This window comes from Rattus norvegicus, chromosome 5 (assembly GCF_036323735.1).
Source record: "Rattus norvegicus strain BN/NHsdMcwi chromosome 5, GRCr8, whole genome shotgun sequence".
Lineage (NCBI taxonomy): Eukaryota > Metazoa > Chordata > Mammalia > Rodentia > Muridae > Rattus > Rattus norvegicus.
In genome coordinates this window covers 60,398,057-60,412,044 of record NC_086023.1, presented here as the reverse complement: position 1 = coordinate 60,412,044, position 13,988 = coordinate 60,398,057, and the positions used below count along the sequence as shown (strand labels likewise).

Genomic DNA, 13,988 nt, shown 5'->3' with positions numbered 1-13,988 from the left:
ACAAGAAAGATAAGATGGCATTTCAGCTGATAATTCTTTTTATCTGTTGTAATTAAGCAAGGCAAATAGGAAATACATTTTAGGATAGCATGACAATGTTTCTTCCCTCAGCCACAAAAAGGTGGGAAGTAATGAGATTTTTATCATGTAAATTTCTCTGATCCAGTGAAGTTAATAAAATCAGGGCTTCAGTTCAACCATATAAATTAACTCTTGTTTCATTGCAGTCTCGGTCATAGTTGGGGGGAGGGGTGCTGTTGAACAAATGTACAGCATTTCCAGAGGCCTAACTGTCACATCTTATACAAATTTTTCATAATGCTCAGGACTACAGGATTAACTTGTACTTTCATACTTTAAAGGGATATAGTAATTCCTAGTACATGCCTCCCGGAAATGTTCAAGGCATTTTGTAAAATTTGTTTTATGAACTGATAAGAAGAAATCCTAATCCGTGAAAATATCACATCAAGTCATTTTGCACCCGGTAAGGAAATACATTAATCTTAATAAATATTTTTAAAAACTTCAGATAAAGTTCCAGCAACTCAATTTAAATGAATTAATAAGTAACACGACCACCTAAAAAAATATTAACGTTTCACATAACATAATCAACACTTTATTTGAAACCAGGATCTTGTCAGAGGTCAGGATTCCATTATACATTCCAACGATTTTTAACTCCTTTCACTCCAAAACCCATAACATATCAGGACGATTTACCTATTCTATCTTGAGTTTGTAATGCCTCAGCAATTACCACGTGTGGAAAGCTATCAACGGACAAAAAAAAAAAAAAAATCATACGAAGGACCATACAATTTTCCTTCACATTCTTCAGACGCAAAGCAGTCAGTTTCTGTGTGAATAGCTCCTGCAGCCTTTGATACCCGGCAGCTGAAGCCCTCTAGACTCCCCTGATGACCAACACTTTTGGGACTGTTTTACAAAGCATTCAACATCGTTTACTTTGTTCAGAAGCAGACCGAACTTTCTTTTCTGTTTCCTGCCTCTTCTCACTGTCCTTAATTCTCTGTACTTCCCTAAAATATGCCCCCAACATGCCTATTTACACGAGTATCAGGCACCAGAGGTCTGCACCCCATCACATACCATGCCAGTTCCTAACAGTGTGAAGGCTGTCGGAGCAGAGATGCTCTTCCCTTGGGAGCTGAGTAGAGCAGCGTGTCTGTCAACATGGGACCCTTGTGTGAACAGGTCAGACTATTGTCTCGTGGTCCCACCTGCCTTGGCTCTGGTTGATGTAGCAACAGTATCTGTCATAGGGGCTGTTTTGCTTGTAGGAGCAAACGATGATACTGTCCTGGGGCACAAAGAAGATGCTGTCCTCGGGTTCAGGGCGGTCAGATCTGTCCCAGCCTGAGCACTTGGCATCCAAGGCACTGTAGGCGAGGGAACTGGCCGACGGGCAGTAGCCATCCAGATATCTGGATGTCTCCTCCTGCCTCCCACTCTGAACTAGACTCTGGCATTCTCCTTCCTCTGTGGGAGTTGGGGTAGTAATGGAGCTGGCCATAGGCACCTCACCTGGTCCCTGTGGGAGCTGCTTGCCTCTGAGGCCTGCCTTCTTAGCCAGTTCATCGGAGCTCCCCTTGCCGGACTCCAGGTCTGATGGGGTCCTCAGGAGTTCCACTACTTCCTTGTCCTTGGGCTTCCTGAAGCAGGGCAACTTGCGGACCCACAGTAGCTCGTTCTCCGGCCATTTGGTGCAGCCTTCGGTTTTCCTGGCCAGAGCAATGGCCGCAATGCCTGGAAGGCAGATGGCTGGCCCAATGGCCAACAGAGGGATGTTCCCCAGAGTTTCCCCCTTCATGCCAGAGACAGTGAACATGAAACCAAAGACCAGAAAAACACTGACCAGGGCCACCACCAGCCCAGTCCTCGGATTTATGTCATCAGGTCTCATCTTTTACTCCATCCAGGTTGGGGGCTGCCTGGTAGCCAGAAAGTACCCCTTTTCCTTTTCTGTGGGAAGTGAAACCACAGGGGTTAAAAAGAATCCAATCCAACTTCCCACCCACCAACTCTTTCTTGCTATCTTGCTTTCTCTCTCTCTCTCTCTCTCTCTCTCTCTCTCTCTCTCTCTCTCTCTCTCTCTCTCCCCCCCCCTTACACACCACTCTCTCCCTTCCCTCCCTCCCTCTTTTCTGCCCCCATCACTATTGCAACCCTGTCTATCTCATACCAACATGTGCTAAGTATGGTCACCGAGTTACCTGAAGGTTCCTGCCACCTCTCAGCGTCTCCAGTTAGCTGTCCCTCGGTTCTCTCCTTGGATTCTGAGAGCCAAGCCTGGTTTTCCCCACCAACACTGCACAGGAGCAGGGTGGGGAGGAGAGGAAGGAGGTGGGATAGGGGAGGAGGGTCTTTCCCAGCAGCTGCGAGCAGTCGCCAGAGCTCAGGAAGCGGAACCTGGGAACCTGGGCGCAGCGGATCGGAGTGGGCGCGCGGCGCTGCCAGCGAGGAGGGAGGACTCCGTCCCGGCAGGAAAAAACGCGCGAGCCTGGCCGCCTTACATCACTTGCACCGCGCTGGGAACAGAGATGGACGCGCGGGGGCGCGAGGGGGTCAGAGCCCAGCGGCCTCGGGAAGCCGCTGCTGGGGGCTCTCGTCGCGATGCAGCGGGCAGGTGGCTTGGACCCGTGTCCGTGCCGCTGCCGGAGTCCAGAGCGCCTTGCCCACGGGGCCGCTGATGCACCGTCTGAGTTCCAAATTCAGGGACCACGCGCAAGATAGCCTCGAAGAAGCTGGGTAGCAGGTCCTGCCTCTGCCTAGGAGAAGTCACCCGCATCTCTGCTGGACTCCCATTCCAGAAAGTAGCCTTGGAAACTCAGTCCCACAGTCGTGGTTCCAACCACACCGACTGAGGCAAGGAAGAAGGGCTCCTGGTTTTGATCTTCAAACAGGGTCGACGACCAGGTAGCCCGCAGGACAGACTTTGGTTTGGAGGGTCAGGCACAACCAGGAGACAAGATTCTATCCTGTCTTGCTGACAGCCCAGTGCTAGTCTCAGTCCAGGGTCCACCCAAAGAAGTGTAAGGGTTCCCTTGTCCCGAGGGAGGACTGGATGTGGCTGAGATCCTTCACCGGGTCTGTTTAAGGTAGAGGAAGGGAATTAGGAAGGCAAAAGGTACATCCTTTCTTGCCGAGTTTCTGATTTGGAGGAAAAAATTTTGGCATCCAGGTCTTCTCCACCTAAGCTGGTCATGCTTACCAGAATGAGTGATCTCACCTTTCTGACAATCAGTCATCAGGAGACTATTAACACCAAATGTCTGAGCAAACGCTGCGACTATTACAGAAGTGTAAATTCCTAGCACCAGGCTTTGGTGCGTGGTTCCTGTTCAAAATACACAGAAAGGCATACTCTTTTCTTCTCCTAGTATGATGGTAGTGCTCTCCACATGAAAGGCAGGATCCAAACCATCGGAGACCTGCCCGTGCAGATGAGGGCGTTTGGCTTTATCCACTGAGCAGCGAAGAACACTGGGAGGGTTTTAGGCTGAGATTAAATGTTCACGTGTTTGACAGATGGTGCCAGCAGGTTAGAGGGTGTAAGTCTGTGCCTTGGAGACTTGTTCATAAAGCAAGACAAGACAGGACGAGGCCCCAAGAATGCCAGGCTGAGAGCGGTGTTTGGAAGAAAGTGGTTCTGAAGGATGGGTCCCAGTACCCTGGCTTGAGGCAGAGAGGTAGATCTCTGGTTTCTCATTTTAACCACGGTCATCAGAGGCCAGGCTTCTTCTCCTTTTTATTCTGTTGTTTATCATGTTTGCCTTTTAGATTCAAACTTATTACAAAGCTGGGTGCACTTCTGGGCACATAACAAGAATGAAGAAAGGGGAAAAGGCAGAGGGCTAAAGTGAGGGGACAGGCGCATGGCCATTTGGATCAGGAAAGGGGTAGTGTTTTTGTTTTTTGTTTTTAGCACCTTCACTATGTTGGGCAGATGTGTCTGGATTACAGAGGAGCCTGGGACCCCAAGTCTGTTAGTCTGTTTCCCTGACTCATTGCTGCTCTGGAAGTTAGTTTTGTTAGGGAAAAGGGAAGCAACCAGCTCCAATTACTGAATGTGTTTCTCTCCCCCAACCCCTCTTTCTCATCCTTTACTGATGCCCACCGTCTTTCTTGTCACCCATTTGAAGGCAACTTCCTGGACTCCCCTTTGTTTATAGGCTGCGTCTTGTTCTGCGGCCGGCACTCTCGCCCTCAGCTCTTCTGTCTTCCCCTGGAAGGCTGATGACTCCTAAATCTCTTTCCTTGGCTTGCTCTCTCAGCTTTAGGGTTCTAGTATTCCACAGTATGCTTGATAATGCCATTTGGATCATCTACAGACACCTCATGCTCAAATGTCACAGGCTGCACTTACCTGTCCTCCAAGCTGCTCTTTCTCAGTGAGTTCTATCCACCCCATACACCAACAACATATTTGTGACTCTAAAGAAGATGTTTTTCTTTACTCTGAGGAAGTTTACCTTTCTGTTTTTATGTATTCTTCTCTCACATATTGTATATCGACTTCAGTTCTCCCCTCCCCTACAATCTCTCCCTCCCTCAGATCCATCCTCACCTCCCCTCAGAAAAGAGCAGCCCTCCCACAGGCATTAAACAAATACAGCAAGTAAAACAAGCTACAGTAAGATTAGACGCATACTCTCATACCAAGGCTGGTGGAGGCTACCTAGTAGGAGAAAAACAGCCCCAAATGTAGCCAAAGGAATCAAAGATAGCCCCCTTACTCCCATTGTTAGGAATACCACAAGAAAACCAAGCTACACAACCATAACATACACACCCATGCAGGTTCCCTGATGTCTACAAACCCATTTGAGTCCCAGTCAGTTGATTCTGTAGAGTGTGTTCTTGTGATGTCTTTGACCTCCCTGCTCCTCCAATCCTTCCTCCCCCTCTTCCACCGGACTCCCTGAGCTCTGCCTACCATTTGACTGTGGAATTCTCTGTATCTGCTCCCATCAGTTGCTGGATGAAGTCTCTCTGGTCCTTCTGATGACAGTTATGCTAGGCTTCAGTCCCTGCACATCCTACAGGCACGACAGACAAACTGTAGGTGGGAGGTTTTGTGGCTGGGCTGGTGACTGTACAACTCTGCACTCCTTCTAGCAATGGGGGAGTGCTGCACTGAGGCCTTGCCTGGTTACAGAGGATGGTCTGTCCAGGCTCTGCGTCCCCCATTAATAGGTGTCTCCTCTCTATCACCCTCGTAGATTCCATGGGGTTTCCATTGCACTAGGTTTCTACCTCTCACTGAAATGCCCCCCAATTCCATGCTTCTCTTCCAGTTTTCTCTCCCTCCACCCCCACACCTGACTCTTCCTCTTTCCATCTCCACCCACCCCCGTTTCACCCTTAAAATCTATTCTGTTTCCCCGTCCCACGGATATTCCCCCACGTAAGCCCTCCTTACTACTTAGCCTCTCTGGGTCTGTGGACTATAACATGGTTTTCCTTTACAGCTAATATCCACCCATAAGTGAGCACATGCCATGTTTGTCTTCCTGGGTCTAGGTTGCGTCACACAGGATGATGCTTTTGAGTTCCATCCATTTGCCAGCAAACTGCATGAAGTCATTAAAAAAAAACAGCTGAGCAACACTCCGTTGTGTAAATGAATCACATTATTTTTTTCTATCCACTCTTTGGTTGAGGGACATCTGGATCGTTTCCAGTTTATGGCTATTATGAATGAAGCTGCTATGAACATAGCTGAGCAAATGTCTTTGTGGTAGGATGCAGTGTCTGGGACTGTGCCTTGTGTGTCTTGAGGTAGATCAATGCCCAATTTTATGAGGAACTGCGCTGCCACCAGCAATGAGGGAGTGTCCTTCTTGCTCCACACCTTCCCAGCATTAGCTGTCACTTGTGATTTTGATCTTAGCCGTTCTGACAGGTATAACATGGAATCTCAAAGTTGTTTTGTTCGCATTTCCCTGATGGCTAAAAATGTTGAACATTTTTTTAAATTTTATTTATTTATTTATTTTTTTTAAAAATGTTGAACATTTTAAAAAGTGTTTCTTGGCCATTAGAGATTCCTCTGTTGAGAATTCTGTTTAGATCTGTACCCCATTCGATTTACTCTGTTAATGTCTAGTTTCTTGAGTTCCTTATATATTTTTGATATTAGCCCTCTGTCAGATATGGAGTTGGTGAAGACTTTTCCCATTCTTTAGGCTGCCATTTGTCCAATTGAAGGTGTCATTTGCCTTACAGAAGATTTTCAGATTCTTGAGGTCTCATATAAATTGTTGATCTTAGTACCTGTGCTATTGTTGTTTTGTTCAGGAAGATGTCTCCTGTGCCAATGTATTCAAGGGTACTCCCCACTTTCTGCTTTATAAGATTCAGTGTTTTTGGCTTTATGTTGAGGTCTTTGATCCTCTTGGACTTGAGTTTTGGGCAGGGTGATAAATAGGGATTTATTTGCATTCTTGTACAAGTCAAGATCCAGTTAGACCAGCAACATTTGTTGAAGATGCTTTCTTTTTTCCATTGTATAATTCTGGCTTCTTTATTAAAATCAGATGTCCATAAGTAAATGGATTTGTGTCTTGGTCTTCATTCAATTCCACTGATCAACCTGTCTGTTTCTACACCAATACCATGCAGTTTTATCACCAGTGCTCTGTAGTACAGCTTGAAATTGGGGATGGTGATATCTCCAGATGTTCTTTTATTGTATAGGATTGTTTTGACTACCATGGGCTTTTTATCTTTTTCATATGAAGCTGAATATTGTTCAAGGTCTGTAAAGAATACTGTTGGAATTTTGATGAGAATTGCATAGAATATGTAGATTGTTTTTGGTAAGATGGATATTTTTATTATGTTGATCCTACCAATCCATGAACATGGGAGATTTTTCCATTTTCTAATATCTTCTTCAGCTTCCTTCTTCAAAGACTTGAAATTCTTGTCATACATGTCTTTCACATGCTTGGTTAGAGTTACCTGAACATATTTTATATTCTTTGTGGGTATTGTGAATGGTGGTGTTTCTCTGATTTCTTTCTCAGTCTTTTTTGTATATAGAAGGGCTATTGATTTTTTTTTAAAGTTAATCTTGTTTTCAGTGACTTTGTTGAAGGTGTTCCTCATCAGCTGTATGAAATCCTGATAGAATTTTTTGGGTTGCTTATGTTTATTATTGTATCATTTGAGAACAGTGATACTTGACTTCTTCCTTTCCAGTTTGAATCCCCTGGATATCCTTTATTTGTCTTATTTTTGTAGCTAGAAATTCAAGTAATATATTGTATAAATATGGAGAGAGTGGGCCACTGTCTTAGTTAGGGTTTTACTGCTGTGAATAGACACCATGACCAAGGCAACTCTTATAAGAACAACATTTATTTGGGGCTAGCATACAGGTTCAGAGGTTCAGTCCATTATCATCAAGGTGGGAACATGGCAGCATCCAGGCAGGCATGGTGCAGGACAAGCTAAGAGTTCTACATCTTCATCTGAAGGCTGCTAGTGGAAGATTGACTTCCAGGCAGCTAGGGTGGGTCTTAAGCCCACACCCACAGTGAGATGCTTGCTCTAACAATAGTGCCACTCCCTGGGCCAAGCATATACAAACCATCAGATTCTACTCCTTATCCCCCATAGGCTTGTTCAAACATGAATCTATGGAGGTCATATCTAAACATAGCATATTGCAAAATACATTTAGCCCAACTTCAAAAGTCCCCACAGTCTATAGCGGTCTCAAAAGTGTTAAAAGTTCAAAGTTCCAGGTCTCTTCTGAGAGTCATCCAACCACTTAATTATAATCCCCAAAGCAAGACAGAAAACTACCTGGGCAAACTCCAAACTCTGCATCTCTATGTCTGGTGTCAAAGTGGTCTTCAGATCTCCAACTCCTTTTTCTTTTCATCTTTGTTGACTGCAACAAACTTCTTTCACCTGAGCTGGTTTCACTCCCTGTTAGTAGCTTTCCTCAGTGATAGACCACGACTCTAGTATCTTGAATATCATGGAGTCTCCAAGGCAACTTCAGTGTTACATCTTATTTCAATGTCTGGGATCCAAATATGATTTCCTGGTTCCTCCAAAGGGCTGGCATCACTTTTCCAACTCTGCCTTCTGTAGCACTCTAAGCTCAGGTTGATCCATTGCCACTGCTGTTCTTGGTGATCATCCCATGGTATTGGCATCTCCAATACACTGGGGTCTTCTGCTGCAACTAGGCTTCACCAATAGCCTCTCACAGTCTCTCCTCATGGTGCCAAGCCTCAACTCCTTTGCGTGACCCCTTCAGTCTTGGGCTGCCAATTGCAACTGGGGCTGCGCCTTCACCAATGGCCTCGCATGACTTCTCACAGTGTTGAGCCTCAGCTGCTCTTCATGACCCCTTCATGACTTCAAAACCAGTACTACCTGAGTGACTCTTACACATTACCAAGTTCAGCTGCAGCGCGAGGTACAACCTTGGCTATCTCTGGAACACAGCCTCTTTGTGCTCTCAGAAAACACTTCCCAGAAGATTTCACTTCAGTGATGCTGGTCTCTTCTTAATCACCACTAATTGTTTAGCTTCAGCCAACCAGCATCAGTTTTCCATGTAGTCTTTCTTATTCTGGACTCTAAAGCCAGAGCCATGTGGCCAAAGCTACCAAGTTCTGCTGCTTGTTGGCATTGGAACATAGCGTCCTTGTTCTTGTTCTATTACATTATCACCAGCTTCCTGTTTTCCAATTCATTCACTGTCCCGGATTCATTGGCTGTCCCAGAACTTGCTCTGTAGACTGACATTGAGCTCCGAGATCTGCGTGCCTGTTTCCTAAGCACTTGGATTAAAGGTGTGGACCACCAATCCTAGATTTAAGTTTTTCTTTACATAGATCTTGCTCTGTTCTAGGTTGGCCTTGAACTCAGAGATCTGCCTTGTCTTTGCCTCCTGGGATTAAAGGCTTGTGCTTCGTTGCCTAGATCTAAATTTAGCTAGATGGAATCTTGCCACAAGATCATTACTCCCTTAATTCAATTTAATATCCTTGAACACAGGATTCAGCTCGATTTCACTTCCTGGTGCCCCTTTAATACTCGAAACATGTATTTTATATTTTCCCTTTCTCAGCTTGCTATGCTTGGTTAAAATGCTCTTCATGAGACTTAACCAGAGAACAAAGTCTATGATGGACTTTTCTGAGACTTCCTTTGTCTTGAGTCTCTTCATTTTAGCCTCAGGTAGACTCTTTAGACAAGGGCAAGAAGTAGTAACATTCCTCACCAAAATACCACAAAAACAGTGTCTAGTACACATATTGAAATTCTGCACTGAAACCTTTTGGGCAAGGTTCGCACAGTTCAAGTCACTCTCAGTAATGAGGTCTTCCATATTTCTTCTAGGACAGCCCATTAAGCCCCATTTAAAAGATCATTAATTCCTGTTATTTTTCTGTAGTAGTAGTAGTTGTTGTTAGTGTGTGTTTATATGTGTGTGTGGTGTGAGTGTGGTGTGAGTGTGTGTGTGTGCGTGTTTCCCTTCTTTGGGTTTTGCTGGTGTAAGATTACTTATTGCCTGTGGTTTTGCAGGTGTAATTAATCATTTTGGGTTGGAGTTCTCCTTCCAGTACCTCTGTAAGCGTGGATTTGTGTGTAGATATTGTTGAAATTAGGATTTATCAGGGGCTATCTTGATTTTTCTCTATTTATGATGATGGAAAGCTTTGCTGGATATAGTAGTCTAGGTTGACATCTGTGGTCTTTTAGAGTCCAGGTTTTTAGAGTCTCCAATTATACCTGAAAAGTCAGGTGTAATTCTAATGTATTTGCCTTTATCTGTTATATAACCTTTTCCCATTGCAGCTTTTAATAGTCTTTCTTTGTTCTGTTTGTTTAGTGTTTTGATTATTATGTGGCAAGGAGACTTTCATTTCTGGTCCAATCTATCTGGTGTTCTCTAAGCTTCTTATGCCTTTAGAGGAATGAGTGTGGGAGGCTGGGCAGCAGGTAGGGAGGGGGCTGCCAGGGCTTCAGTAGAGCTCTTAAAGTTCTAACCTGCTGATAGCTCTGGAAAGTGGGGGTAGAAGTCTTTGTTTAGTGACTTCCATGGACCTTAGCCTGTTTAGCCATGGACCTTTACTCTGCTAAACTTCTGCTCCAATGTGTCTGGGGAAAGTCCTTTTAAGTTTTTCTTTTGTGCTTGGTGGTGAACTTGGTTTAGCTGAGTGCTGACTACTAGACACGTGTATTGGCTCCCACCTGTAGTCCTTCAGAGGTCTTACTTTGAATACATTTATTTATAGGGCTGAGGAGATGGTTCTGTTGGTAAAGTGCCTGTTTTACAGACATGGTGACCTCAGTTTAGATGTCCAGCATCTACTTAAAAGCTGAGTATGGTGGCATGTCCTCATGACCGGTACTGGGTAGTAGGGGATACTTGAAGCCCTATTGGCTAGCTAGCTTATCTGAATGATTAAGCACCAGGTTTAGTGAGAAACCCTGTCTCAAATCAAAAGGTAGATTGTGGGGTTGGGGATTTAGCTCAGTGGTAGAGCGCTTGTTTAGCAAGCGCAAGGCCCTGGGTTCGGTCCTCAGCTCTGAAAAAAACAAAAAACAAACAAACAAAAAACCAAAAAACAAAAGGTAGATTGTAAAGAGGAAGACACACAACTTTAATCTCTGACCTTCACACCCAGGTGGCATGCATATATGCACATTCCACATACATGTACATTTGCTACACAGATACACACATACAGACATGTGTGCTGGTTAGTTTTTTGTTTGTTTGTTTGTTTGTTTTTAATCAACTTGGCACAAACCTAGAGTCATCTGGGAAGAGGGAACCTCAATGAAAGTGCCCTCCTCAGGTTGCTGGTAGGAAAAACGAAGTAGAAATTTCTGGTTTCTTTGGAGACTCAGTTGTGTCACGTGATGTTGTTCTGGAAACTGTCTCATGGGATGATGTTTTGCTGAATCAGACATGTAGAATTTTTTCTGGAAGCTGCCTGGAAAAAGGGCATGTGATGTTTTGCTGGAGTGGATGCTTGAGAGGACCTTGATATTTGGAAAGGGTATACGTATAGCCCCACAGCCAGTTGAGGATGAGCTGGCATGCATTCACCCTGCCTTCTTTGCTGACCATCACTCGTAACTTCATAGAGAGAAATGCACCAAAGAACTTCTTGTGATATTCTGGTGGTTTCTTGCCACGTCCTTGGACTCAGGCCCATTCGTAGAGCCTCCCAACTTCTTCTGGAGTGAAGTGTCGCTGGTGATTCGTGAGTGGTGTTTGAGAATAGATTGAACTACCACTGCTGGTTCATGTGAACTGAACTGCTGGTTTTCTGACAACGAAGAATGGAATCACCCTCAAAGAATTATATCTAAACAGGTCCATACCCCCCCTTTTATCCTATTAACCTTCCTTTTCACTACCTCTGGTAGGTGGTGGACTAGAAAGGAGGTTAAAGTGTTTAAGAACTCTTATTATAGTAGGTTTTGGGAAATCTAAGCCAACAGGAAAGTCTGTTGAGATCATTTCTTGATAAGTGATTGACATGAATGCAACCTCTTGGCAGGTGGTCCTGGGTTGAATAAGAATGAAGGCTGAGTAATCCACAGAAAGCAAGTCAGTAAGTAGCTCTCCTCTGTGGTCTCTGCTTCGATTCCTGCCTCCAGGTTCCTGTCTTGATTCCCCCGTAGTGATTTCCCTAAAGGATGGACTGTAACTTCTGAAGTGAAATAGACACTTTCCTCAAGTTGATTTTGGTCAGAATGTTTTATCACAGAACAGAAAAGCAAACTAGAATGCATATGTTCTCAGACAATGGAAAAACACACCAAAACACTCATGTGCACAGACAACAGAAAAGGACAGCAGGACACGCAGATGCACAGACACAGCTCATTTATAAATCGACTATCTTACAAGAAAGGAGAGAGTGTGGGTTATCGCCACCATTTTCTTTCACCAAGTTTTGCTAGTGAGGCTTCTAGTCTGTCACCTGAGTCAGATGGACAAAAAATCTTTGGCTGAGGAACTAACTGAGCACCATTTCAGCTCTAATCTTTGTAGGTTCTTTGGCAGCCACTTCTGAGGGGCTGGTCTGGTGTCAGTATAGGGCAGATATGCAAATGACAGTGCAGGAAATCCTGCTGGGTTGTGACAAAAGCAAAGGCCTTTCTCCTTTGTAGAAACAGTGAGTTTCATTCTGCCTTTTAAGTCACATAGTTCATCTCCTTAGGCACTAGGTGAGAAAGACCGGGGCATAAAACCACAGGAAACTTCAATTACTGTTAATTATAAGGTTTATTCTCAAAGCAATTATTTCTTGGAAGTAACTTCAGATGGTCTTTGAACAGCAGGTGTTCTTGCCCACATCAGCACCAATAGTGGGTGGAGATGGGAGTCATCACTCAGAGACAGATAAGGCATCTTAATATTTAATTTCTTGCCCATATGGACCAATAGCACCAGTATTCCAAAAGCTTAAACAGTTCTTGCAATGCCATTGAGGTGTATAATCATGAGCAAAAGCATCTCTTGTAGAGAGAAAATTCAGAGGAAAAAGCAAGCAGGTGTTTGGAACCCTGTATTTCTGAATCCTGGCTTGCCAGAATTCGAAGATACCCTGTTGACTATCCCAGCTCTATTCTATAGATGGGATTTAGAAAGTTTTCCTTGTTTATTAGTTCTTGAGTGTGTATTATGTGTGTGGCACTGTGCTAGGGACTGGAAAGACAGGTGGAGCAAGACACATAGTCAGTTTCTATAGAACTAATAGGGAGTAAGATATGCACATTTGTTAGCATGATATAGATTACAGGGTGGTTGTGAAAGACCTCCGGATATCAAAGGCTGTTGCTCACAGTGCCATATCAACACTGGGACAGCTTTAGCATTCTCCGGTCTTCATTTTAGACTCTACAAAGTCACTCTTTAGGATGTTGCCAGTTTTGTAGCATAGGACCAAAGGCATAGGGCCAACCCCATGTTTGGCACTGAAGCGCATACCCTAGACTTAACATCTTCTTTCAGATGCCTCCTTTTCACATCATATCTTTATCTGTCTCAGCTATTCTACTGTTACAGGTTCATAGTCTTTGGGGATTCTGAAATTTTCAAATGAGGATAGGGAGTTGTTATCTAGCTTTTATAAGCCCAGTCTTCAGTGGCTGAGACGTCTCTCCTGCTCATTACTTAGCTTTTAGAATGACAGTAAAGCAGTGAAATGCAGCTGATCTCAACAATATTAGAGTCCAGCACACATGTTTAGAGTATTACACCCAACAGCATCAGACTACATGTTCTACATAAACATATAGAGCATTACATTCAACAGCAGTAGACTATGCATTCTCCCCACACATTCAGAACGTTACATTTAACAGCAGTAGGCTACATGTTCTCCCCAAGTGTACATATTCACCTGCTAGATCATGTGTTATGCCATAAATCTTACAAAGTTTATTTAAGAAGACTGAAATTATATAAAGATTCCAATACATTGACAGAAGAATAAAGCCAGAATTTAATAAAGGAGAGAAATTGGAAAATGTCTCAATTACATGGAAATGAAACAACATGCTTCTGAACAAGTGGTTCAGAGAGGAAATAACAAAGTATCCTGAGACAGAGAAAATTGGAAGCATCATATAAAAACTTATGTTATAGACGAAGAAAATTGAAAATGTCATATAAAAACTTATGTTATGGAGCAAAATCAATTCTCAGAGGTGAATTTATGGTGCTAAATAACTATATGAAGAAAAAGAAAAGAAACCCAAGATAGCCAGCCTAACCTTCTACATCTAGATAGTAGGGAAAAAAGAAAACTAAAACTAAATCAAAGACATAAATAATAAAGATAAATGTAGAAATAGATACTAAAACCAAGAAAGTTTTACTAAAATTAACAGAAAGCCCTTTAAGAGGTAAGCAGATCTGATAAATTTATGTACTATATGAGAAAAAATCCCCCAAGAAATGGATA

The 13,988-nt window shown here is 43.7% G+C and overlaps 1 protein-coding gene across 1 annotated transcript; it reads right to left on the bottom strand.

Annotated features, from left to right (window-relative positions):
- Positions 1-203: 203 nt before the first annotated feature.
- Positions 204-3,458, bottom strand: Tmem215 (transmembrane protein 215). The gene is made up of 2 exons (NM_001109613.1): positions 2,241-3,458; positions 204-1,989 (listed from the first exon to the last, which is right to left on the bottom strand). Exon 2 carries the CDS (start codon positions 1,928-1,930, stop codon positions 1,223-1,225), a length of 708 nt encoding a protein of 235 aa, NP_001103083.1. The 5' UTR covers positions 1,931-1,989; positions 2,241-3,458; the 3' UTR covers positions 204-1,222.
- Between the last annotated feature and the right edge of the window lie 10,530 nt (positions 3,459-13,988).

What these genes read in the sequence shown, in the direction of transcription:
- Tmem215 (NM_001109613.1), bottom strand. Translation starts at nt 1,930, where the DNA reads ATGAGACCTGATGACATAAATCCGAGGACTGGGCTGGTGGTGGCCCTG.